A 24,571-nucleotide genomic window follows, 5' to 3' on the forward strand; every position below is an offset into this window, starting at 1 on the left:
AAAGCACAGTTTTGTGCGTTATTTAAGATGTATTATTTAAGGAACGATTCATTAAAGTATATTCGCATGCGTTAACAGACATTTTGCAATTAACAGACATATCGCAAGAGTTAATTCTACATTTATGCACAGCGGTATTCTAATCACATTACAATATTTATAGAATAGAATTAATTAACGCATTATTCACTAACTGGGTTTTTTGCAAAAGGGTTGCCTTCTCCTTTAAGCGATAAAAGTATAAGTAAGTGATAACATTTTTAAGGCATGCTATAAATAATACTTTATTGACCTTTAGTGAATCGGCCCCTCAGTGTTATATACTCACCGATGTATATGATTAATGTACAGTATACTTTGTGTTGATTCTTATGCTGTTATGCTAATAAAAATGCCTGAATTAAAAAAAAACAAAAAAATATGCTGTACAATGCTTTTATAAGTTAGTAAATGTATAGATGTACAATTTATTCCTCGTCAATTCATATGATTCCAGTTTAATATGTACAATGCAGAGGTATGGCTGGACTCAGGATAGAGGTATTTTACTCTTGTCTGACTCTTAACAAAAAGTGTCAGGGTTCATCACTCAACCTTTTGAGGCTCTGGGGTTTTTATAGCAACATGGGAATGACATTCAGTTTGGGTGAGCATACAGGAGATACTAAAGAGGACTAGGAAACCAGAAATGTAGATACATAGTCAGTATTGCGGTCAGTGGACAAGGCAGGTGACAATCAGTATTCAGACCAAAGGTCAGGGAAGGCAACTACATGACAGATGAAGGTCAAGAACTTGTCAGAACAGGAAAAACAATAGAAATAGTACAGGTTCTGCAGCACAGCAGGCTCCAGGTGGAGAGCAGGTTTTAATAAGATTCTTGCTGAGATCTAGTGGCCGAGCTGTAGTTCCTGCGATTCACAATACTTTAGCTATTGTAACCATTGTCTGAACTATATTTCAGTCGTACTGGAGCCCAGTCCCTAAACCACTATTGAGCCATCACACTTGGCTGAGGGACAAGTCTCTAACAGGCTGTAGCTACTGTTATCCTGTCCAGCATGATAGCTACACACATCTCAGCAGGTTTCTGGGCACTAACTGTGGTAGCTAGACAATGTAACAGATTCCATTTATTGAACGTGGGAGGGGGGGGGGTGATCAGTGGCAGGTAGTGGTGGTTTTTGGAGCAAAGGAAACTAATACAAATGAGTAAATAACCAAAACACAGTACTCCAGAACAACCAACTTTATACCAGTGACACCACATAATGCACAGCAGTATATAGAATTATAAAAATACGAAATACAGGTATGGGATCCGTTATCCAGAAACCCGTTATCCATAAAGTTCCGAATTACGGAAAGGTCATCTCTGTCAGACTACATTTTAACCAAATTCTTAAAAATTATTTCCTTTTTCTTGTACCTTGTACTTGATCCCAACTAAGATATAATTAATCCTTATTGGAGGCAAAACCAACCTATTGGGTTTATTCAATGTTTACATGATTTTCTAGTAGACTTGACATATGGAGATCCAAATTACGGAAAGATCCATTATCTGGAAAACCCCAGGTCCCGAATATTCTGGAGAACAGGTCCCATACCTGTACTAAGATAATTTTCCTAGAATAAATTATTTTAGTTAATAAATATGTTCATTCCTTTTATCGTTAGTCCTTTATTTCTTTAGGCCCTCAGGGCTGCTCTGGACTTGTCAAGTATGTCTTTCCTGATTTTAGGATAATTCGGATGAAGTTCCAATACCTGTTTAAAAAAAAATAATAATTAGAAGGGAGCTTATTCTTCCATAACAGTGCGGCACAACCATAGGTTATCCACGTGCTGTGCACATTAACATGATGTTATCAAAGTTATATCTGTCACAGAACAAAAAAGCAGAAATCCATATTTAAACATAATGGCAATGCACTGGGCACAGAAACAGCATTTCCAGTCCCTAAAACTTTAGACAAGTGATAGTTGTGGTTTGATTCCCAATAGAACAAATGAGTCACCTCTCTCTCTCTCTCTCTCTCTTTTGCTGGAAAGTTCAGCGCATTTTGTGAATAGGCACAGCATTACATTTCCACTCAAATTATTATCACACTTGTACAAGAGAAAGAAAAAATTCAATTTGCATTAGTCATCAGATTAAGAATTTAGACCAAGTAAAGTGCTGTGTGGGCGCTGTCTGTACTTCCGCCGCTCTTTCAGCTGGGTATTTATATCCATAGGTCTTTATATAAAGCGCATGCTGGCATTTATTGTGAATAGCGTGGGCAGATCAATGTAATTATGTATAACTGAATCACTAATGGTTTTATAACATGATGGATAGTCCTTTCCCTCCCTCCCTAAGGGTTCAATCACATTACCATTATAACGGGAACCTGGTAAATGGCAGGGGTCATTTTCTAAGTGCAGGGCAGGGTACAAAGTGCAATGGGAGAAAACTAGCAGGTCTTTCACACTTTTCTGAATTCTTGCTGAGTGTGCCCCATGAATACAGTGCCACCTGCACTCTATTCATAAAGGGTGGAAAGCCCGTAGATGTGCATTTTACACTACCCATCCCCAAGTTAGGGAGAACTATTTCCTACATTTTCAATACAGGGTGTGCTGCATGCTCCAATGGGGCAATATAATGAAAGGTACAAAGCATGCCCAGTTCTAGTAACCTATAGCAACCAGATAGCTGAACAACAAATGCTAGCTACAAATTTGTTTTTACAGATAACTAGACCAGTATTTGGACCTTTTATTACCTAAACCCTTTTTATATTACCTAACCCCTTTTTATTTTTATTACCTAACCCCTTTTTATTACCTAACCCTTTTTTTTATTACCTAACCCTTTTTGGCTTAGGGCACATGGAGCACTGGCTTTGTTATTCTCATCCTGCAGGTACACAAACAACGCATACTGAGAGCAGCACAGCCAACTCCATGCTCTCAGCCTAAGTATTGATATACAGGCTCCAGGATGATGTCATAGGCCTCCTCTATCTACAAATGTACTGGAAAATACAAACTCTACCAATGTCAGCAGACTATATTATTAGAGGTAGACAGTGGAGGTAAAGAGCCCTCTGCTGGCTGTTCTTTTGGAATAGTTATGTGCTTGGATGGAGTCCAAGTCTGCATTGTGGACTTTTCATTCAGTTTTGTTGTACAGTACTGGTAGCCAGCATCACCGACTTAAAGGAACAGTAACGCCAAAAAATGAAAGTAATGAAAATATCATATAATGTTGCCCTGCACTGGTAAAACTGATCTGTTTGCATCAGAAACACTACTATAGTTCATATAAACAAGCTGCTGTGTAGCAATGGCGGAAATTGAACAAAGGCTATACGGCACAGGTTAAATAGTGGATAACAGATAACACCATTATGCTCTACAGAGCTTATCTGCTCAGCCTTTTCTCCTTTGAATTGCTGACCCTATTGCTACACAGCAGCTTATTTCTATAAACTATAGTAGTGTTTCTGAAGCAAAATCAGCAGGTTTTTCCAGTGTAGGGCAACACTGCACAGCATTATATTTGTATTTCCAAAAATAAAAAGTAATAGAAAAGAATTCTCCTCCAATGCTCACACCAAGCTTTGTCCGCTATGCTACAGATATTATTGTCCATTAGAGAGGGTCCCTTGATGATTGCTTATGAGGTTACCCATGGTATCTTGGAAGAGGGGTTTCCAAGCATTCTGAGCTTAAGTCCACCACTGCTGCCCATATATTTTCTTTCACTCTTGAAGAGATGACTTTTAGAAACACAATATTGTTTAATGGAGCATTGAGGAAAATGGTGATTCAGGAAAACTAATGGATATTGAAACCACAGATGAGCCAAACACCTACGTCATAAGGACTCCATCATTACAAATCCCTAATATTGTCACTGGCCATTAGATTTGATGTCCTTACTGCTACTGCCCCATCAGCATATACATGAAAAAGTTTCCTTACAGTAGGAAATCTTACCTTGTGACACACATCAATTGCATCCACATATCTCTTAGCTTTAAGGTAATTAAAAGCCAATTTATATCCTGAAAGAGAAAGCAGAACTTGATTGTTACGTTATGTCCCATGACAGAGCTGTATAAAACCAGAGTTTAGCACACTGGGCACAGTTCTATTTGGGGCCAGCTCTCACAAATTCACTTTAGGTTTGTTTCCTAAACGAGCCAGAGCAAACTTAAAGGACAAGGAAAGTTCAACTAAAGAAGCAGGCTAGAAATGCTGTACATTATGTTTTGAGCTTCTGTACCAGCTTAAGGCAACCACATCCCTTTAACAGGGAAGATCTCTGTCTCCAAAGATGCCCCTGTAGCTCCCCATCTTCTTTTCTGCTCTGCTGTCACTTACTGAGTTTAGGGATTGACTCAAAATATATAGTACACATAGAAAATAAATGTCACAGTATAAGGCTGATTAGTAATTAATACAGATAATTACTACATAGCAGCACAGAAACCAGTGCAACTAACATCAGAATTTAATAATCAGCCCTGTAGCATCAGCTTATATTACAGACAAACCTCATTTTCTGCTTGATAATTTGTGACAACCCCTAAGCTTCTCAACAGCTGCTCAGAGCCCACTGAGCATGTGAGAGTTGCAGACACTTTCCAATATGGTGACCCGCTATGACAAGTTTGAAGTCCTGGATCATTGCTGCTACTGAGAAGCTGAAAATGTAGGCTGGTGCAATAAGTTCAGTATATAAAACATTGCATTTTTAGCCCTATTCCCTTTTAGAGTTTAGTTCTCCTTTAAGCAGGGCACAGGGTTTTCATTGGGTGCCTTTCCATAATTTAACCCGATCTTCAACCTCCCTATTGGCTCCATATAATTTGTTGCATGGCATCATTTTCACAAAACACTGTCCCACCTATCTATGGTATATCAAGTAAGAAGCTCACTACAATAAAGAAACTAGACAACACTGATTTATATAATGACCTAGGGACTGTATGGCATTTCAGATTAATTGTATTCCATTAAAGCAGTTTAAAACTGGTCATACGTTCTCAGATTTTGTCATGCAGATTGGCCCATTTTAGCCAAACAGCCTGACCATCTCAGAATATATGAGCAGTCAGGACAGTGTTTTGACCAATAATTACGCAAACCTAGTGGGGAAGAGTTATTTATTCGGATATAAATTTTCTGATGGCGGAAGAAGAGCTACTGTCCTTTACTTCCAACTGTTCTGTTAGTTTGGGAAACGGGCCAAATGAATGGAACAAGGCAAAGGTGGCTATACACATGCACGGCTTCTCCATCTAATCAGCCTGAGGGCTCCTCATTAAGATATTGCACTGGTTGGCCAGTGTAGGGGGTCAACCACTTTAAATAAAGCTAAGGTTATACTAGGGTTATCCATTAACACAGAATGATATTGGTCTGCTCTTACCCACAGTCGGGCTGGTTTGGTTTCCATATTTCCAGGCCATCTCATAGTTGCTGGCGGCGTCTTTATATGCTTGTTCTTTCTCCATGATGTAGCCTGTATATTCATAAGCTTTACAGCATGCCTAGAAAAATAGTACATGGACAATGAAAGGCAAGACCAGACTAATGACTTTAGGAAGTCTACACTGGCAATATAGATTATTGTATATAGATTTGTACAGAGAACACAAATCCCAAAATAATACACATAAAAATAACACAGACTGTAGTATTGAGTTTGCAGTATAGTGGGTAGTGGGCCAGCTTTACCATTACTAACAGAGTTACATGGAGTTCTACCATTTTCTTGTAGTTGGAAATCTTTTTAATCACATCAACCTTCTCATCAAAATCTCTACTTTCATTGTTCTCCTTAGAATGAATATCCAGTTGATTTAGATATAACTTCTCTATGCTCAACTTTTCCTCAGAGGCAACTTTGGGCGACTACTGAAAACGCATCGCCGCGTGTGCATTAGCGCAGGCGACTTTGCATTGTAACCTATGGGGAAAAACGCAGAGGCAGTTCGGGGAGATAGTCGATCAAAAGACGAGGCGATTAGTCGCCAGGCGACAAAATCTCCCCGAATCTCCTCGTGTGGACTAGCCCTTAGCAGTTGTGTTCATCTCTATGTGCATGAATGATCACATAATGGTTGCAACTATACAGTCATCAGTATGCAAATAGTTTGTCCAACACCTCTGTATAAGCACACTTAGAGCTATGACACATCTGTTACACCTAGGCACTTTTGCATTCAATCATCACCGGCCTTTACTGGTAGTTTTCTTTTTTCACTTTAAATAATAGCACAGATCTAATGTAAATCATTTTACTATTTAAATGTCACACTTCATGCTAATCAGTTCTATTTCCCCACACTGATTGCAGCTATGTGAAATTGTGATTTGGGTAACATGTGAGTTAAATTCTTCCTGGATACCTGAGCATATCAATTTTGCCCATTTGGCTTTTGATCTAATTGGATCATTTGGATTTTGGAGCCAAGTCTAGCTTATGAATGCTTTGCCAAACTGTGGCTGAATTACAGTAAGTTTTGTAAAACTGGTACAAAAGGTTCTGCAAACAGACTCACGTAGACCATGTGTCTCAATATTTTTTGTGGGCTAGAAGCAAAAGCATTAACACTCAGGAGAAAAGCAATATCTGACCATACCCTGTTATGTCTTAGGCATCTTTTCAGAAGCTCGCCGGCCATGTCGTACTTTCCCGATTGAATATAAATGTCTGCTAGGAGCAGCCAACCTTTCTCAAACTCTTCTGCATCTATTGGATTCCAGTTCATTTTGGAAATTCGTTTCAACTGATTTCTGGCCTTTGGAGTCTGTTTCAAGATCATGTATGCAGTCGCCATGCCCAAAACTGCTGGAATGTGGTCCTTCTACAAGAAGTTTGAAAGATAAAAGGTTTTCTTAACTAGACCCATTTCATAAGATTGCTTATCAGGCACTGGTCATGTATGCATGGATTTAGTTTGACCAGTTTTCAGTTGCTATTCATTTGCAGTCTACAGAGAATGTCTTTGCTGGGGCAGGAATGGTGACAGCCCATAGATACCCCAGTCTGCATTAGAAGAGAAATTGGGAAGCTAACTGCATCTATTGGCTGCTATAAAGATAAGGGTACATTAAGGTGATTCACAGCCTATGGATATTGCTAATACTTTAATATGAATATGCAGATTACTTGGTGCTGAGCGTGGTTCCTCATCAGTGTTAACTGAATCTTGGCCAATTCACCTTAGCTTTTATAGAACCAAAAACCAAGGAGTTTAAGTGTGTGCCACCCCCTGCTACTTCTTGGTGGTTTATTGGAGCACAGCCTAGGTGCTGTATGGAACAAGTAACTGTGGGTCTTTTAAACTAAAACAAAAAGATGTTTTAAACTCACTTCTGCAGTTGCCACCTCAGTGAATGTATTCAGAGCACGCTCAACATTTGCCTTTTGCTTAGTTGCCATTAAGCAGTAATTCTCCATAATTCTCAGCTGTATGTGACCTTGTAGAGTCTGAGGTTTCAGTTCCTTGAGGAGCTTCTCTGCAGTTCTAACAGCCAGTTGAACAGACTCTTGCTTTTCTGTAGAGTTCCTGAGAAGGAAATTCAGTAAACATGTCATTTCTCTGCTGTCTTTTTAATGCCTAAATTTGGTTACACTTTGTAATCAATGAAAATGTTATAAGATGCCTAAACAGACCTATTGATCAAGCTAATACCCTAAACACTCTTCACAAAACTGAACCCTTACCAGACAAATTATTACTCACCATTTCACAAACTTAACAAGCAACTTCTGTGGTTCAACCTCAAAGAACTGATCTTACATTCTCTGTGAGCTGTCAGAGTACTGCACTGAGCTCAGGGATACCTTATTCATCAAAGGCCAGCATTAAGATTTCTGATTGAACAAGCCTCATATCTTATTATTTTTATTGATTTAACCCTAAGCTGCAGACTTGAGGCTGCCTTGAAGCCAACTGTAATTTTACAAAATTACAGTGAATACCAAAAGTGTCCAAGAGAACAGCATCTGCATGTTTCCCCTAATTAAAAGCTTTCACTTCCCCTTTTAATATCATGAGCAAAATTTTCTATTTTGCCATTGTAGAGGGTTTGAAAAATGTAATCAAATGTTATCAACTTTTGATGCTTTTCTTTGCAGTGTTTATACTTAATTTATAACTGCATGTCCAGCAGTTATATCAAAACTTACCCTACATCACCGTCAAGATTGTCAAATACTTCTCCACCAACAGTTTCGTTATCTGGATTCAAACAGATTTCAATCATGTTGTAAATTGCGTTTTGTCCCCAGTCACTGTCTTTACGTGCCTTATTAAAATGCCGAAGGGCATCATTAGGATCACCAGTATACCTTGAGAAATGAAGAGGACTTGTTATGCACAATGTTTAGTGTATATGATAAACATGAATGGCCATTCTAGCACAATGTTGCACAATTGTCTACATTCATGGCCATATAAACAAATTATTTCTATGGTCATTTTTGCTAAGGGGGGTCTGTATAAATTAAAAAAAAACATTCAGTGAAGCTGTGTGTGTGGGTGTTTGCCAAAATTGTGGAAGGCCAAAGAGACTACGTTACATATTAATTTTAAAGGAATTGTTCAGTATAAAAATAAAAATTGGCAAAATAGAAATGTTTCTAATATAGTTAGTTAACCAAAAATGTAACGTATAAAGGCTGGAATGACTGGATGTCTATATACATAATAGCCAGAACACTACTTTCTGCTTTGCAGCGCTTCTGGTTTCCACTTATTGGTTACCAGGCAATGACCAATCAGTGATTTAAGAGGGAGCCACTTGGTTCATAACCGTTTGCCTTTGAATGTGAGCTGCATGCTAAGGATCAATTGCAAACGCAGTGAACAATTATGTAACATGTGGCCCTGCTTCAAGCTAACTCAGAGTTAGAGAGCCGAAGCAGGAAGTAGTTTTCTGTTCTGTTAGCTATATGTGCACTCCTAACTATATTAGAAACATTTTTTATTTTGCACATACTATCTATTTATCAAGTTTTTATTTTTACACTGAACTGTTCCTTTAAGTTATTACTAAATGTAAGCAAAGAGCCGTCTCTTATGTCTACATTCCTTTATTTAAAATGTGTATGACCAAGTTCAGGAAGCACTGCACCCTTGAAGAAACTTGAATGTTCTGCTTATAGATGTGAGAGCAACTTGGGAATGTAAAAGAGAATAGAGGATAAATGGACATGAGAGGAACAAGTAAATATGAAACAAAACTCTGTTTTCAGAGCCAAAAATATTAAAAACAAAATGTTGGTACAGGACAGTAAAGGAAGGGCAAAGTAGGTCAACTTTAAGGGGCACATTTACTTAGCTCGAGTGAAGGATTAGAAGGAAAAATACTTCGAATTTCGAAGTATTTTTTTTGGCTACTTCGACCATCGAATTGGCTACTTCGACTTTGAATCGAGCGTTTCGAACTAAAAATCGTTCGACTATTCGATAGTCGAAGTACTGTCTCTTTGAAAAAAAACTTCGACCACCTACTCGCCACCTAAAACTTACCGAGCACCAATGTTAGCCTATGGGGAAGGTAATTTCTGATCGAAGGAAAATCGTTCGATCAATTGATTTTTCCTTCGATCAAACGAATTGCGGTAAATCCTTCGACTTCGATATTCGAAGTATTTAACTTCGATGGTTGAATATCAAGGGTTAATTAACCCTCGATATTCGACCAATAGTAAATGTGCCCCATAATGTATATATCTCTGATTGTGATCGTGTATACGTGTTCTTTTAGCATCCTGGTAACATCATGTTTCCCTGATTAGTTGACCCAATCCCATTTAAACGCTGCAGGATGAGCATTTACATTACCATAGGTAGAGTCCTTTACAGTAATGAAATCCAGGTTCCAACTTTGCTCTTGATGAATTCTTCTCTGCCAGCTCAAGAAACTTTGGTATTTCTTCCAGTTTCCCTGCCCGCCTCAAAAGGTCAATCAAGCGAGAAAGTGTAGCATAATTATCTAGAAATGCACGAATAGATTATAAGACCTGATTCAACCAGTTCATTCCTCAATTCTTTAATAGTTTTCATAATATTCACAAAATTAGAGGGATAGCAAATATATTGGTGACTTGATTTATTCTACAAATATCCAGCATTTAGAGGATAACGAAACCCCCAATAAGAAAAGCCCCATATACTACCCTAGATAGTTCCTCCTCCTTCCTTTCTCCCCACATAGTTCATTATTCCAGAAAGTGGCATGCTCACTTATTTATGCAGAGTAGTGCAACAGAGCTCACTTGCGCCATGTTCAGATCCTCTTCCTTCCCTTCGGCAATTTATAGGGCTGGTTGGTATGAATACCGGACTGACTGCCCATGCGCCAAATACAACGGTCCCATACAGAAGAAGACTGAAGATCCGGAAATGGCACCCATGAGCTCCGCTTCACTACTCTGCATAAATAAGTGAGCATGCTGTTCAGGGACACTTTCTGGAATAATAAACTATCTGGAGGGGAAGCAGGGAGGGGAGGGGGGCGATCTATGGTTTTCTTATTGGGGGGAGTTTAGTTCTCCTTTAACTGATCAGAAGGTTAAAAAGAAGAGGCAGCAATGGTTTTGTACGATATACTGATAACACAATGGGGGTCATTTATAAACACTGGGCAATTTGTACCTGGGCAGTAACCCATAGCAATCAATCAGTAATTAGCTTTTATCAGCCAGCTGCAGGTTGAACACTGAATGCAATCATCTGATTGGTTGCCATGGGTTACTGCCCAGGTGCAAATTTGCCCAGTGTTTATAAATGACCCCCAATGACTGTCCCTTCAGCTATTCAGAATCCCTAAAATGACAAACTGTATTAAAAACCCACAATCATCCTTACGGTGGCCATAAATCTGGCCAGATGTCGATATGCCAGATTTAAAAATCCAGTAGGATTGAGGACCTCATTGGTTCATTTATGTGGCCCTTGGTCCAACCGCCTATATTTTCGGCAGTGTGATCGGATCGTTGTGTTCTAGGACCCACCATCCGATCAGTCCGATATCACCCACCTCAAAGTAGGCATATTGGGGAGAGATCTGCTCATTTGGTGACCTCGTCAAATGAAAGATCTCTGAATTTATGGCCGCCTTTACTCATGGTATGTACTTTTAAGTAAATGTTGTTGTCAGTGATGTGGGCTTGCGGGCTGGATTTGACGCTACAAAATTGTTATGGGCCCAGCAGAGACTTCTTCTTTTATGATATCAATGTTTAATAGTAAAACCTGCCCACATCATAGAAAATCTTGAACAGCACAGGTAAAAGCTATTTTTTTTTATCCCCATATTGGAAGTCCTGCATGGAATCTGTGTGCATGTCTATGTCAAATTGGGTGCAGCAGTTTTGCTTACTTTTGCAGTAGTGAATCAATAATTTATTAAAATGTAGCAATAATGGGTAATAATTGAAAATCTTTATAGGTGTATAGTGGTGAGTCACCCATACTGGTGACTGTTGCGGCAAAAGTGCGTCAAGCTGGGTGATTCACACCGAGGCTTGCAATAGCCAATTAATTTGATTTACAGCATAAACAACAAAACAGAACATCAACTGTACTGCATTAAGAACATGGCCCTGAGCTCCACTATTTGTGAGTATTCTTAATTTAAAATGGAAAAAGTGTACATATAGCTACAATATCAAGTTAAACAATTCACCACAGAATTACTTTGAGGAAATTATCTAGTAATGGCATTAGGATGATGGCTTAGCCTCAAACTGAGCCCTTAGAGAAAATCTCCAAACAGAAGTTCTTGCAACTCAGTACCTGGTTTGCGCTCCAAAAGCTGCTGGAAGTGGAACACAGCCTGCTCATAGTCCTGCTTTCTGAACATCAGATCCGCCATCATCTGCAGAATTAGAAAATATTATATATAGATTTGTCTTTCCCAACACTGACTGTTCATCAATATCACCTCAGATCTGCTGGTCAAATGTCATTACTTCCTTTGGCATACTAGGTTTATGAGTATTTCTAATAACATGTAAAATTATTCAGACCCTTTACCAATCCTGTATATTACTGAATAACAAACCATACCCTTAGTTTTTCCACTGAAATCTTTATGTGTTTTTTTTAAATAATATTATAATTTAATCCTATCACTTTAATATTTGTTGGAGTTCTCCTGTGGCAGCAAGCTTTACAGCTTCTTGGGGTATATATGCTCAATGTTTGGGAGTGATTTTTGTCGGAGACAAATGTTAGGTTGAAGAACTCACAAATTAATTGTTAAATAAACAGATATGGGATCCGTTATTCAGAAACCAGTTATCCAGATAGCTCCGAATTATGAAATGGCCATCTCCTATTTGAATTAAATTAAACATTTTCAAATGTATTTCCTTTTTCTCTTTTAACAATAAAACAGTACCTTGTACCTGATCCTAATCAAGATGGAATTAATCTTTACTGGAGGCAAAACAATCCTATTGGTATATGTTACGTTTGAATTATTTTGTAGCAGACTTGAGGTAAGGAGATCCAAATTAAGATCCTGTATCCGAAAAACCCCAAGTCTCGAACATTCTGGATAACCGGTCCCATACCTGTACAAAGAACTGTAATACAAAGTGACAGTTGTCCTTTAAATGCTAGGAATGCTGTATTTTGTATACTAAACATAAACATGAACTTACTGCATCACAAGCCTAATAAAACAAATGATTTATATTTTCAAGTTGGCCTTAGAGGTTTATCATCTTGTAACTTTGTTAAACATCTTTGCAAGACCAAGACCATGCACATGCTCATTGTGGCCTGGGTTGCTGTTGAAAGGCTTATCTTAGGGATCGTCAAAAATGATCAAAACAGCAAAATTAAATAATATGCAGACTGCACTGTGTTGTAATATAATCTAATGTGGATTTTATAGTTTTCGTATTGTTTAATACAAACTTTCTCCAACTCTGCAGAACCAGTGGCTGCAGCAAAATAATCCTTCAATGAGCATCCCAGTTTATCTGTTTAAATCTGGCTCCATGATCTTTGTCCCTGCCACTCTAGTTGGAAACATTAAAGGGGATGTAAAGGCAAAAATAAAATCCAATACAAATCGATACACAGTCGCCGACCGCTCTACAGGGAAACAAACAAAGCTGCTCGAGTTCTGGGAAGAAAGGTGGGGGTGCCCCACCCCTACTTTTCGAATGAATGATCGTTTCCCTGCAGAGCAGTTAGGGACTGTCTGAAGTTTCCTACCGGCAGTGCTCAGAACAAGTAAAACAAAGGGGGAATTTCACTGCATACAGTCAGTCTAATAGTAGACATGTTTTAATTAAAGTATATTGGAGATAGATGTCTTTTTCATTAAAGAAAATAAAAATGGGATTTTATTTTTTTGCCTTTTATTTCCTTTAAGGTTCTACTTATTTTTAGACTGTGTGTCAGGTGAGCTGTACTACTGTTATTAGATTAGAGGAATGTTTAGAGCAGGCTGCCTTCCTCAAAATTACATGTTGTAAACTGCTAAACGCTGCATCAAACTCTAAGAAGCTTTATATACTGCAGTAGCACCAAATAAGAGAAAGTCTTAACCTTTTTCAATATTTTCATGACTAATGGTGATGTGTGTTATAAACAGAAACTTTCCACTTACAATGACAAAAAAATTATTCATCAGGGCTATGGCAAAAACCCCAGCAGTGACAGAATCAATCTGCCTTGTATGTGCTCATATGGACAGATGGGAAATTCGCCGCTAAGCTCAGAAAAAAAAGTATGCATTTTCTGGCCAAAATTTGTCCTTTGTGCACAATGACAGGTGGATTTGCTTCCTAACAATGTGAACATTTATACGGGACAGATTTAGCCCAATATCTGCTTTTTCTCCACTATCAGACACAAAGAGGTGACTTGTGTTACTTGGGGATAAACCCAATGTGTTTCTTAAATGAATCTAGATTTATATTTATACTATTTATACTAAATTGTGTGGAGAGCTTAGTTTGTCCCAGCTGTCCTAATCAAATGTCCATATCTAGCATTATTTACTAGATAGATACATCCCCTATCTATCACTTTCACATTACCTGGGATACAAGCTGTTGCAAAATAACTTCCAATAGTGATCATCTGAACCAAAAAATGTCACAGTGCATTCAAGGTTGCCATGCTTTGAAAATGGGCTTCATCTAAGTTTTTGTTGCCTCCTGTAACATCCATCAGCTATTGTAACAATCCCTTTTGACTCCAGTGTTTAAAGTGAACTCCAATGTTCATCATTTTAAATAATTGCTCATGGTGCTCTTCTAAGACCTTTTGCAATTAACATTTCAGTTTCAGAACAATTTACATTTTATCTGCCAATATAATGAATTTTGTTCATGTAACTGTACAGTCAATGAGATATACCTTCATAAGGAAAAGAGATGTTGAAGAAATGTACTGATGTTGCTCTTTGCTGCAATTTTTTTTTTATTTAAAGGAACTCTTTAAAAGGCACAAACATGCTGTACACTCCAAGGTTTTGTTAACAAGTGCCAGACACATTCAAATCGCCTGATTTTTACCCACAAAGCTGAATTCTCCAGAATACCAGCATGACCCATGGTGCCAAATCCATCCAGCATCCATGTTGATAAATTAGGAGTGAGCTGCGGCACTATTTTTTTCTTAGTCCAATCATGTATCTAGGTGCAAGTTGTGTACATAAGAGCCTTTCCATTTGCGTTGCTCATTCAGTGGCTGTTGATATTTTGGTAACCCAATGCATTTCTCTGCATCTTACCATTGTTGCGGCTTCATTATCTTGATCAATTTTTAATAGCAGTGCACATTGTTGTTGGCAGGATTCTGTGTCATCTTGGGCGAGATACAGATGTGCAAGTTCCAGCATTACCTATAGAGAGCAAAATAAAAAGGACAAATATTTTGGTAAATCAATACACAAAGTGTTGCTCAGAGAATGGAGGCAATGAATTGTGTATAAATTTGTAACCTGTACTGTAACAAATATGAAATCAGTTTTACAAATTGGCAAAAATGTGGCCATGTTTATTTAATTTTTATTACTAACCGCAAGTCCATCTACTGGCACTCAATAAAATAACACATTATAGCAACGTCTCCAACAATGTTCCCAACTGTATACAAATGGTTCCCAACCCTTTGAAAACAAGTGGGCAGTGTTGGACCTCAGTCCATAGCTTAGGTTGTTAGATACTTTTCTGCTGGAAAACAGTTACAATAATCTTTGGCTCAGACGCTCTAGAAAATGTAATGTAACAGTGCTGATAATGGAGGGAACAGACTGTTCTTGGACAGGGAGATTTCTGAAACATACAGTACATAGTTGTAGGGCCAAACAACTCAGCAGCTTAAGAATATTTCAACCCCACCGTATGACATATCTCACGTATCCAGTGACTGGGTATTTTAGGGATAAACAAAAGGCTGTTGACAATCATCCTATTAAATTGTATGTTAAATGTCTCCCTTTTACATGTTCTATGGCAGAATGTAAAGCTTTTTAACATTAGCTAAATAATCATCCATCTTTCTTCATAATTAGGACATTCTTGTGTTGATTAGACTTTTTTATGCTATTGGTTTCCACATTTTTATGGTTACTGGCCCATTTGGTCTGCTCAGATACATAAGACTATTAAAAGGACAAGGAGATTCTAGTTCCCCAGGTGGATGCTCCTTCTCGGAAATAATTGCACTGGCCTGGGGGAAAAAAACAGAACACTGTACTGCCAGGGCACCTTATTCATAGGTGCCCCAGCTTGTGCATGTGCAGTAGAATAAAATGATTAGTTTTTTTTACAAAACCTTGCAGAAGTTATGCATTTCCATTTTGGGCAGAACCAGGAAGCTGGTTTACAGTCTTTGATGGACTGGCTGGCACAATCACCAGATCTCAAGCCTATCAATCTGTCCCATACTGTGGTGGTAGCCTCTATTGGAAAGCTAATTCATATGCATATATCATAAACAATGTCATAAATTGCACAATTTAAGGCATGGTTTATGGTTTGAGATGACTACCCCACTGCTCTTGGCGTAACTTGAGTGCAGGAGCATTCCTCTGTTATAACATTGTCAATGTATTGAATATAATTTCTGACCAATTTTATGCTGCGTTGATGAATAAAAGCATCAATTTCTATCAACAAGAACATTTATGGGTGATTTCAAATTTGTGAACACAAGTGCAAGTTCCACAACAAATCAAATATAAAAACTGATAATCACCCTATTGTCTGTTTCGCAGTAAACAAGAGCTTCTTTGTAAAATTTGATTGCCTTCTCGTAGTCTCGCTGGACTGTGGAATGCTTGGCAATCTCTGCACAGATCTCAGCTGCCAAAGCCTTTTGAGCTGGTACAGCATCTGGCTGTTCCATCTGAGTTCTTTTCAGCACTCTGGCCTGCAACTCACGGGCCTAAAAACAAAAGAGCATAGATATAAAATTATTATCATGAAAAAATAACTGCAAAGAAATGAGTTACATACTTGGTGAACTGGTTTAAAACAAGCCACTCACAGTCACTCTTCATCAGAACATTGTGTTCTTACAATACAAGGAAATCTCAGTTGGGGAACAAAGGCATACCATGCACCTAATCACAAGGCCAAAAATATGCTTAATTGGTGAATTTTTTTTGCAGATAAAGGTAACTTCTGAGCCAATAATAACTTGCGCACACACACACACACACACACACACACACACACACACATACATGCTGTATACACACACACAGCTTTTTATAGATATGTGTATAAAATAAAAGTCATATGCATACGGTTACTTACAACCCTCCCCTATGTGTCCTAGGGAAAATTCCAAAGAAGCTGCAACCAATACTCCAGAAAGATGAAAGGTTGAAAACTATATTTTCAGACCTGCCCTTGCTTTTATACAAACAGCTCCAAAACCTTAAAGAGATACTGACATCAGAAAATAACCTTTTTTTATTATCTACCATAACTGTCTTTGAATGCTATTTATAATTTTGCCATTAAAGTATTTGCCTGATGCTTTTACATTACATTTCTTGCTACCCTGTTCCTGTATGAGGGGGCTGCCATATTTATGCAGCAGGAGTCCGTTAGCATTAGAAACTCTAACTGACAGGCTGAGATGGGACAGTCAGGTTGGCAAAACATTTAGGTTTAGGAACTTCAAGTAACAATTAGCAGAACTATCAGCAAAAAAAAACATCAACATGACCTACAGTATAGGTAACTTTTGATGTAGATGAATATTTTGAAAATATTTTTTTTGTGTCAGTATCACTTTAAGCAGCTTGGAACCTGAAAGTCCCCTGTGGACACAAACAATGAATGTAATGTGGTGTCCTGTGCTCCCTTGGGATACTAGTCGAGTAACACACACCATGGTCCCTTTCCTAGGTAAATCCATACCACACTGTAGCAACAAATAAAATGGAGGTCCATCACACACGAAAACGCCTGACAAAGAGATGTTGTTTTTATTTTCTTCCCAAAAGCTTGCATACTTACACATATAACAGTTAGCCAATAAATGGTATCACGTTACCACAAAAAAATGTTTTTTCTTTTTCTGAACTATGGCTAACACAGTACAACTCTCTGTTAATAATTACCCTTTGCAGGGAAACTATTGATTGATCAATCTTTTCCATCTTGCTATAGATTTTTGCCAGCAGCACATGGTAGCGGCTGTCATCCACGAGTGAAGAGAGTTCATTGACTGTTTGAGAACAAAAACATACATAAGGAGCAAGAAGCAAACAATTTTAACCATTGATTTCTAGTATAAGGTTTCCAGTAATGTTTCACTAGGTTGGGAAAGCTCTCTTACTATTTGCTCTTTACATGTAATTCAGAATCGTAGCTAAACAATAATGAGTTCCTTAATCATGAAATAAATAATGAATTATAGGCAATCGGGTCACCTACTAACTTAAGACCATTGCTATACAAGTATAGGATAGTGCACAGTACAAAACATTTGTAACTAGCAAAAGCAATACGTTGTTGTTGGCCAGTCACATAATGTTTAATAAACAGGACAGAACATTAGATAAATTAAACTGCAGACAAAGATTCAAGCTATTGTCCAGCTTTTGACTTTTTAGCATATCAAGATTACATAAGAGGTCATTTATCTTGCAGAATGCAGAGTGTAAAGTGCCATTTTATGCACACTGCTTTCTACTATTCCTGAAAGGCAGCAGTCACCTGCGCTTTATTTGTTAGGCAGTACTCTAAGTTGGGTGGGGGAGGCATGTAGTAGCCCAACCTCCTGCCTCCTAACATTCACGTCGTTCAGCCATGCAATTTAGGGAGAATCAGTAGACACAGGACTCAAAGGAGCCTTATCCTTATGGCCTGCCATATACAGTAGCTTGCCTGCACCTTCTGCTCCTCACACCAACTTTCGATTCAGTGCAAAAAGCAGTCTGCAGCTGTCCCTGGGATGCAAGTGTTTGTTAGAAGAGCACTAAGTGTATCCCTTTTGCACTCCTTAGAGATCGTAGAGAAGACATGCGCAGGGGTAATCCTGACATATGAACTGACATCCCTATAGACCCACTGCTATAGTTAAATTACCTGGGAAAAGAGGAAGGAGAATTTAACTGAATTTTGAAACAATTAAACACAAGCAAGGAGTGAACGACAATGGACAAGTACAAAATAAGGGAGTATATCCGTCCCTGCCTAGTTATTTATGCATGCAGTCTGTAGGCCATGAGTATGGACATAGATTTGAGAAAAATATCTACTATACCTCATAGGGAAAACTAAGGAGTACAATCATATAGAGAGAGAGAGTCTGCCAATTAACTGGGATCACCATATGTGATAGGGAAACAGACGTCCCAAATGGAGAGAGGGCAAGTTGTATTGCACGATAGAAACAGGCAAAGCAGAGAACAAGTTACAGGATCGAGCTTATTGCTTACCGTGGGAGTACTTGGGGAGTGAGATTATGGATTGCTACGTAATTTAGCACCAGGGGGATTGCGAGCGGCGAATCACGAGAGATTTGTCGCGTGTCTGACCATTGTTCGGGATTTCGGCCTTTTTTCAGCAGGATTCAGATTCGGGGGAAAGAGACACACAAGCACTCAGTGTCTGCCAGCACAGCCGAGACCGAATCATGGAAAGATTTGACAAATAAGATAGCTCAAAAGATGGAGGCTCTGTACGGCCGGGGAAGGTAAGAGGTATATTTTGTGATCCTAGAGATACAAGTGTAGTAAAAAAACCTGTGGTGTGATTGCATGTGACCATTTCTCACACTCCTTAAACTCTTTGCATATACAGGGGAGAGTATGGAGTTGTCTTCTCGGATCTGACTCGGTTATTCGGTATTGGACAGAGCAGACAGCCCAAGGAGCAGGAAGTACAGAGAATCAGAGCTCTGGTACTGGGTAAGTACTGGGAGATTGGATTCACGTTACCCAGCCCGAAGCGGGAGACGGGATTTTAGGTTTTGCTGGGTCGGCTTGGCGAGCCATGGCGGAAAGAAGGAAACATCCCCCAAAGAAGTGGATATCAAAAGGTGCGATCCCTAATATGTATTCCTAGACAAGATGGATGTTCGCAACGCAACTGAGCGGGGCCTAGTTTATATCAAAGGCTCCACAATTTGGGTAATTATGATGAGTCCCATGGGGGATCCTGCGCGCAAGAAGCTATTTGGGGTTCAGAATTTGGGTGGTACACTTACCTCTCGAGAAAAATACGGCGTTGAATGAATAGTACTTATCTTCCTGTTGATCTGTTCTTGAGAATTAACAACGCTAAGGTATAAACGCAGCACGATAGCAGGACCACACCAAAGAACCTGGATTATGTCTTTAATATAGATGTTACAGGTTGAGTCCATTTTGTAGATATTTATTCGCATTTCAAAAAAACTTCCCATTCTTGACCTCAGAACTCCTGTACCTGGATCAAATATTAGAACGCTCACACACCTTAGTTGGAATCTGCACCTAGGTGTCCTACACAAAACAGGAATTAATAGAATTTAATGCTTATAATGATATCAGTCACATAAGGAGCTTGTAGTCAACACCTTGAGTAAACTATTATACACCTTGCAGCTCTATGGTGACATAAGCTTGCATACCGCAGTATGTTAGGTTTGGATGAGAACGCAGAATGTGAAATAGAAAATAAATGTCTAATAGGGGCTTCATAGCCAATACCAGCACTTCGCTGTTCATACGCGCGCTTTGCTGAGTAGTGACTTTTTATCTTCTGTTTCTATTCTCATACCTGTACTTAGTCTCTTGAACATGTAAGGTGGTCTCGATGCCAGATCATGAACCAATGGAGGCATATAGTTTTTTGCTCGGCCGGGAAGTTTTTACTAAAAGCTGTGTACAATAGTAACTATAGCCTGTCTCAACACCTATATATCGCATGATATGCACATTTAATAATAATAAGCATTTACTACAGCCCTGCTGAGATGGAATGTTATAATGCTCTGTTCTCTGTGCAGTGTTGTGATCGATCTTAACAAAAAAAAAAAAGTAAAATAAACTCAGTTAATTTAGTTGAAAGCAAAGTACTGCTGATATTTAATATTTGATACTGATCACAATTCATAACAGTTAGTAGCTAGTTAGTACTTCTTGGGAAAAATGCTGATGTATATATGTTTTCAAGCCTCATTTTCTGCTGTTTACACAGGGATATGTATAGACAGTTTATGTGTAAATAGCCTTAAACCCAAGTTCCTAAACTGTGGAGGATGCACTTCCACCCTTGAGCACAAATACCTTAGAGTAGTTGTGGGTCTTTATTAAAGCTTTTCCAATTTTAATAGCCAGTGTTCCGTCTTTGGGGTTCTTCTTTAACGCTTGCTCATAAACATCAATAGCTTTTTCCGGCTTTGCAAAACACAAACAGAAAGATAGGTATTTAAATTCAAACAAATTAAGACAACTTTTAATATCTTAATATTTATTTTGCCAAATTTAAAGCACTGCACGCATACAAACATTTGTAATTGTAATTGTTTAACAGCAGAGCCCTGATGCAATTAGTAGTTTAGAACAGGACAGATTAATCTGTTTTCATGTTGTCACCTGCAGACATTGTCTTCACAATCAGACCTCAAATTGCAATTTGTAATTCGTTATCTGCAATAAAATGTTTTACTAAAGAACCATTTATACTATAGGGCTCATTAAGCATGACTATACTGCTGCTTGTAATACCCACAATAACTTTTGTCTCCTTTTTTACTCTAACATGCACTATTCTTATGAGACCCCCATGTCCACAAAAAAATTGTGTTTTTTATATCTAACAATAGCACACCAGTGTAACTGTCCCATTTTTCTGCAGTGCCCACATTGCTTCACTTGTTCATCTTCTAGCTCTGTGTGCCCCCTGCCTTCACCATTTCAGCTAGCAAGTAAGTCTTTGCTAGTACAATGTGATGCTCTATTTGGATTTTTAGAGATAGAAAAAGACTACAATGAAATCAATAAAGCCCGAAGAGAAATGTTGTTGCCATAGTTCCATTTATATATTTGTATTTCTAAGTATTTCTGTCGTATTTGATGACAACAAAAAGCACATGACACATGATAGCACACCTCTTGAATGTTCATATAGGCATCTCCCAGGAGGAGGTACGTATGGGAACTAGGAAGTTTATCCACCAAGTCTCTGAAAATCAAAAAGCAATGCAAGAATTAACCATCATGTATCAAAATATTCTTAGAAAGATAAATAAAAATGTGATTTCTGGAATGCTGTGTGCATCTTTAACTTTGTAACTTGGAACATGTTCCTAAATATTTACTGCAAGACTTCTTAAACTTGGCAACAATGCCCATGAATGTATATTTACAATCTACAGTAGATTTTTTTCCTTTTAAAATTGCTGTTACAGCCTATATTATAATAGCACTCCTGCTCATGTTCTATAGTACTTCTGGGCTAGTGATGCGCAGGTCGGTCCAAAACCCACTGGTCCCAGGGTCCTGGTCGACGCACCTTTTTCTCAACACTCGCTCAGAGCATGCAGGTCATCTGGGGTTGTATTTGCCATCCAGCCACCATTCGTGATAACATATTGTTCTGACACCTGAAGGGCAGTGCTGGTGTTTATGATTATATTCTGCCCATCACCCACGCCTACTTCCACTTTAATACATTAGTGGAAGTCACGCCGTGGGTTGGAGGGACAGAGAGAGATATACATTGAGGATATACAGAATATGCTATGGTTCAGGTATCACGCAGGTGGAGAAATATAGTTTGAGCGCGCCAATCATGTACAGATCAGCGTGAATAACGGGCGCTGACAGTTGCTAGACTGGAATCTGTCCGCCGCATACACATCGCTGTCTGGTCGACCGCCGCCGCGCAGCTACTGTAGGGAAATCTGATCGTAGCACGTCGCTGTGTCAGTTAACCGAGCTGCATCCTCCCACCTGACACTGACACCTGCTGATGCGGATGATCTCTCCCTCCCTACATCGTGGCAAGTGGCATTGCGCCAAAGCACTGAGCACCGGTCTGTATTTCTTTATGCCTGAACTGGAACCACGCCTCCCGTTCGTCTCCCGACCCTCTTGCACTCCATTGCCTTCCTACTGCGCTATAAGTGCTGAAGGGCAATAAATTGCATCTCTGCGGCTGATTGGTACTTTACGGCCAGGAATATATCAAGAGACATTGACTTTGTTTCCGCGTTTTCTGTTTAGTTGGACAACCTGGTGCTTAATGAATAAGCCAATACAACCATAGCAGAGTCAATGCGAACGAGAAGCTCATGCAGCAGATAAAAGTTTCGATAATTAAAAAAAAGAAGAAACAAATTATAGTAAGATATAATTCCAGACTCACGTATATATAGTCTATAGCTCTAATTAGTTAGTATATAGTATATAGTATATATTGATACTATAGATCCCTTATATCTATACTACTATCTTAGTATATATATTATGTATTATTCCGTCTCACTTTATCCTACAAGCAGCCTCGTGGAGCCTCATGAAGGAAAACGGCAGCACTCGTTATATCAAAAGTGAAAAGGTGTATTCTTAACGCTCAAAGGTCATTAACATGACCGTGTTTGAGGTAGCAGAACCATACTTCCTCCCGCTTGCCGATGCGGACAGGCGGAGAGAATTCTGCCACGTAGAGGAGCAGATCGAGTCAGTTAATGAACTTTGATCTTTTAATACCACTTAGGTTTTCACTCTTTTTGTTAATGTAGGTGTCCTGCGTCCTTTTTGCTTAGTCAGGTAAGCGCTACTAGTCGTGAATGAGACGCCACGGGAAGTTTCCCTAAAAGGCGCTGCAGGGCGTGCAAGCCCCCAACAGTTCCCAGATATCCCGGCCAAGACACCGTTAGAGCGTGGAAGATAGCAGTGAGGTGCTGCTAAAGTACCATGTGTCTTTTCTACCCTGTATAGAGACTATGACTCATAATATAGTAGCATTGGTGAGGCATATCAGTGACAGTTAGTTTTTTTTTTAAATATCATGTTTCGTCTGATGGTTCCGCAGGCATCATGCATGTGTGTGTATATATATATAATGATATTCGTGAGGCTCTATTATATATATACTACAGATCCAAGCAGCGAGATCACGTGGTTATGGACATAGTGCAGAGCGACTCGACGGTGTAGTGATTTCAATGACGTAGAGTGAGGGTCTGTTGGTGTTAGTTAGAGATTAGACAAACTCTCCCACATCAGCATACGGGGGCGGGTGTTTTCGAGGTGCTCTCTGAGACCTGTGGGCGTGCAGGAAATGGATGCACCCAGTGGTCGATTGGGACATGGATAGCATGTAAGAGGATTACAAACACTGCATGCGCGCACACTCATCTAGTGAGTATATACACAATGTAGAGTATTATGCTATAAGGGTAGGTAGAACATGTTCGAAAGCAATTAAACAGTTTCGAGCCATAGTGACGGCATCAAATAATAAGAAAACAGCAGGAAATTTCATGGTGATTGGTTATGCACTTGCAAAAAATCCCAATGTATGTTAAAAGGTGTATAAAGATGTGTAAAACATTTGAACACTAATATAAAGTGCATAGTTACAAATCATCAAGCCATTAAAACATACAAAAGTGTGCAAGTAGCAAAACTAACAAACTGGGTTATCGTAGATGCCAATGTAAAGCCACTTCGAACAGGGGATATTTTAAAGATTAAAGAGTGAAACATCACAAAACTTGGTTGCAATTAATTCCATATTAGAGCACTGTCTCCACAGTGGTATACAATTCATAGGGATGTAGATCTGTCCCAGGTCGAGCAATATTTCCGAACACGTCATGTGTTGTAGTACATGGATGTTTCCAACCCCTTGTTGCGTCTATATATCACAATAAATCTATAAAGTAGTGTCATTCACATGTATATGTACTGCTTATGTAATACCGAAAAACTTTATTATCTAGGGGCAATATTGATCAAATGTTATAACAAATGCTTATTGACCATGCTTGCTCGCCGTATCCCATTGTTGTGGTCATCCTCGAAACCCAGTTCGTAGTTAAAAAACAGAGTATAATCTATGTAAATGTTA

At 38.8% G+C, this 24,571-nt stretch overlaps 1 protein-coding gene across 1 annotated transcript in view; it reads right to left on the reverse strand.

Annotated features, from left to right (window-relative positions):
* Positions 1–1,234: 1,234 nt before the first annotated feature.
* Positions 1,235–24,571, reverse strand: part of ttc21b.L (tetratricopeptide repeat domain 21B L homeolog) — a 48,347-nt gene continuing 25,010 nt past the window's right edge. The window contains exons 16-29 of the mRNA XM_041576283.1: positions 21,604–21,676; positions 20,743–20,889; positions 19,716–19,832; positions 17,623–17,772; positions 16,245–16,433; positions 14,776–14,886; positions 11,814–11,895; positions 9,858–10,008; positions 8,198–8,359; positions 7,379–7,574; positions 6,645–6,869; positions 5,429–5,549; positions 3,991–4,058; positions 1,235–1,770 (exon numbers count right to left, since the gene is read on the reverse strand). Coding sequence (XP_041432217.1) covers positions 1,693–1,770; positions 3,991–4,058; positions 5,429–5,549; positions 6,645–6,869; positions 7,379–7,574; positions 8,198–8,359; positions 9,858–10,008; positions 11,814–11,895; positions 14,776–14,886; positions 16,245–16,433; positions 17,623–17,772; positions 19,716–19,832; positions 20,743–20,889; positions 21,604–21,676 — 1,870 coding nt within the window. The 3' untranslated portion in view covers positions 1,235–1,692. The remainder of the gene's footprint in view (positions 1,771–3,990; positions 4,059–5,428; positions 5,550–6,644; positions 6,870–7,378; positions 7,575–8,197; positions 8,360–9,857; positions 10,009–11,813; positions 11,896–14,775; positions 14,887–16,244; positions 16,434–17,622; positions 17,773–19,715; positions 19,833–20,742; positions 20,890–21,603; positions 21,677–24,571) is intronic.

The sequence above is a fragment of the Xenopus laevis genome, chromosome 9_10L (assembly GCF_017654675.1).
Source record: "Xenopus laevis strain J_2021 chromosome 9_10L, Xenopus_laevis_v10.1, whole genome shotgun sequence".
Classification (NCBI taxonomy): domain Eukaryota; kingdom Metazoa; phylum Chordata; class Amphibia; order Anura; family Pipidae; genus Xenopus; species Xenopus laevis.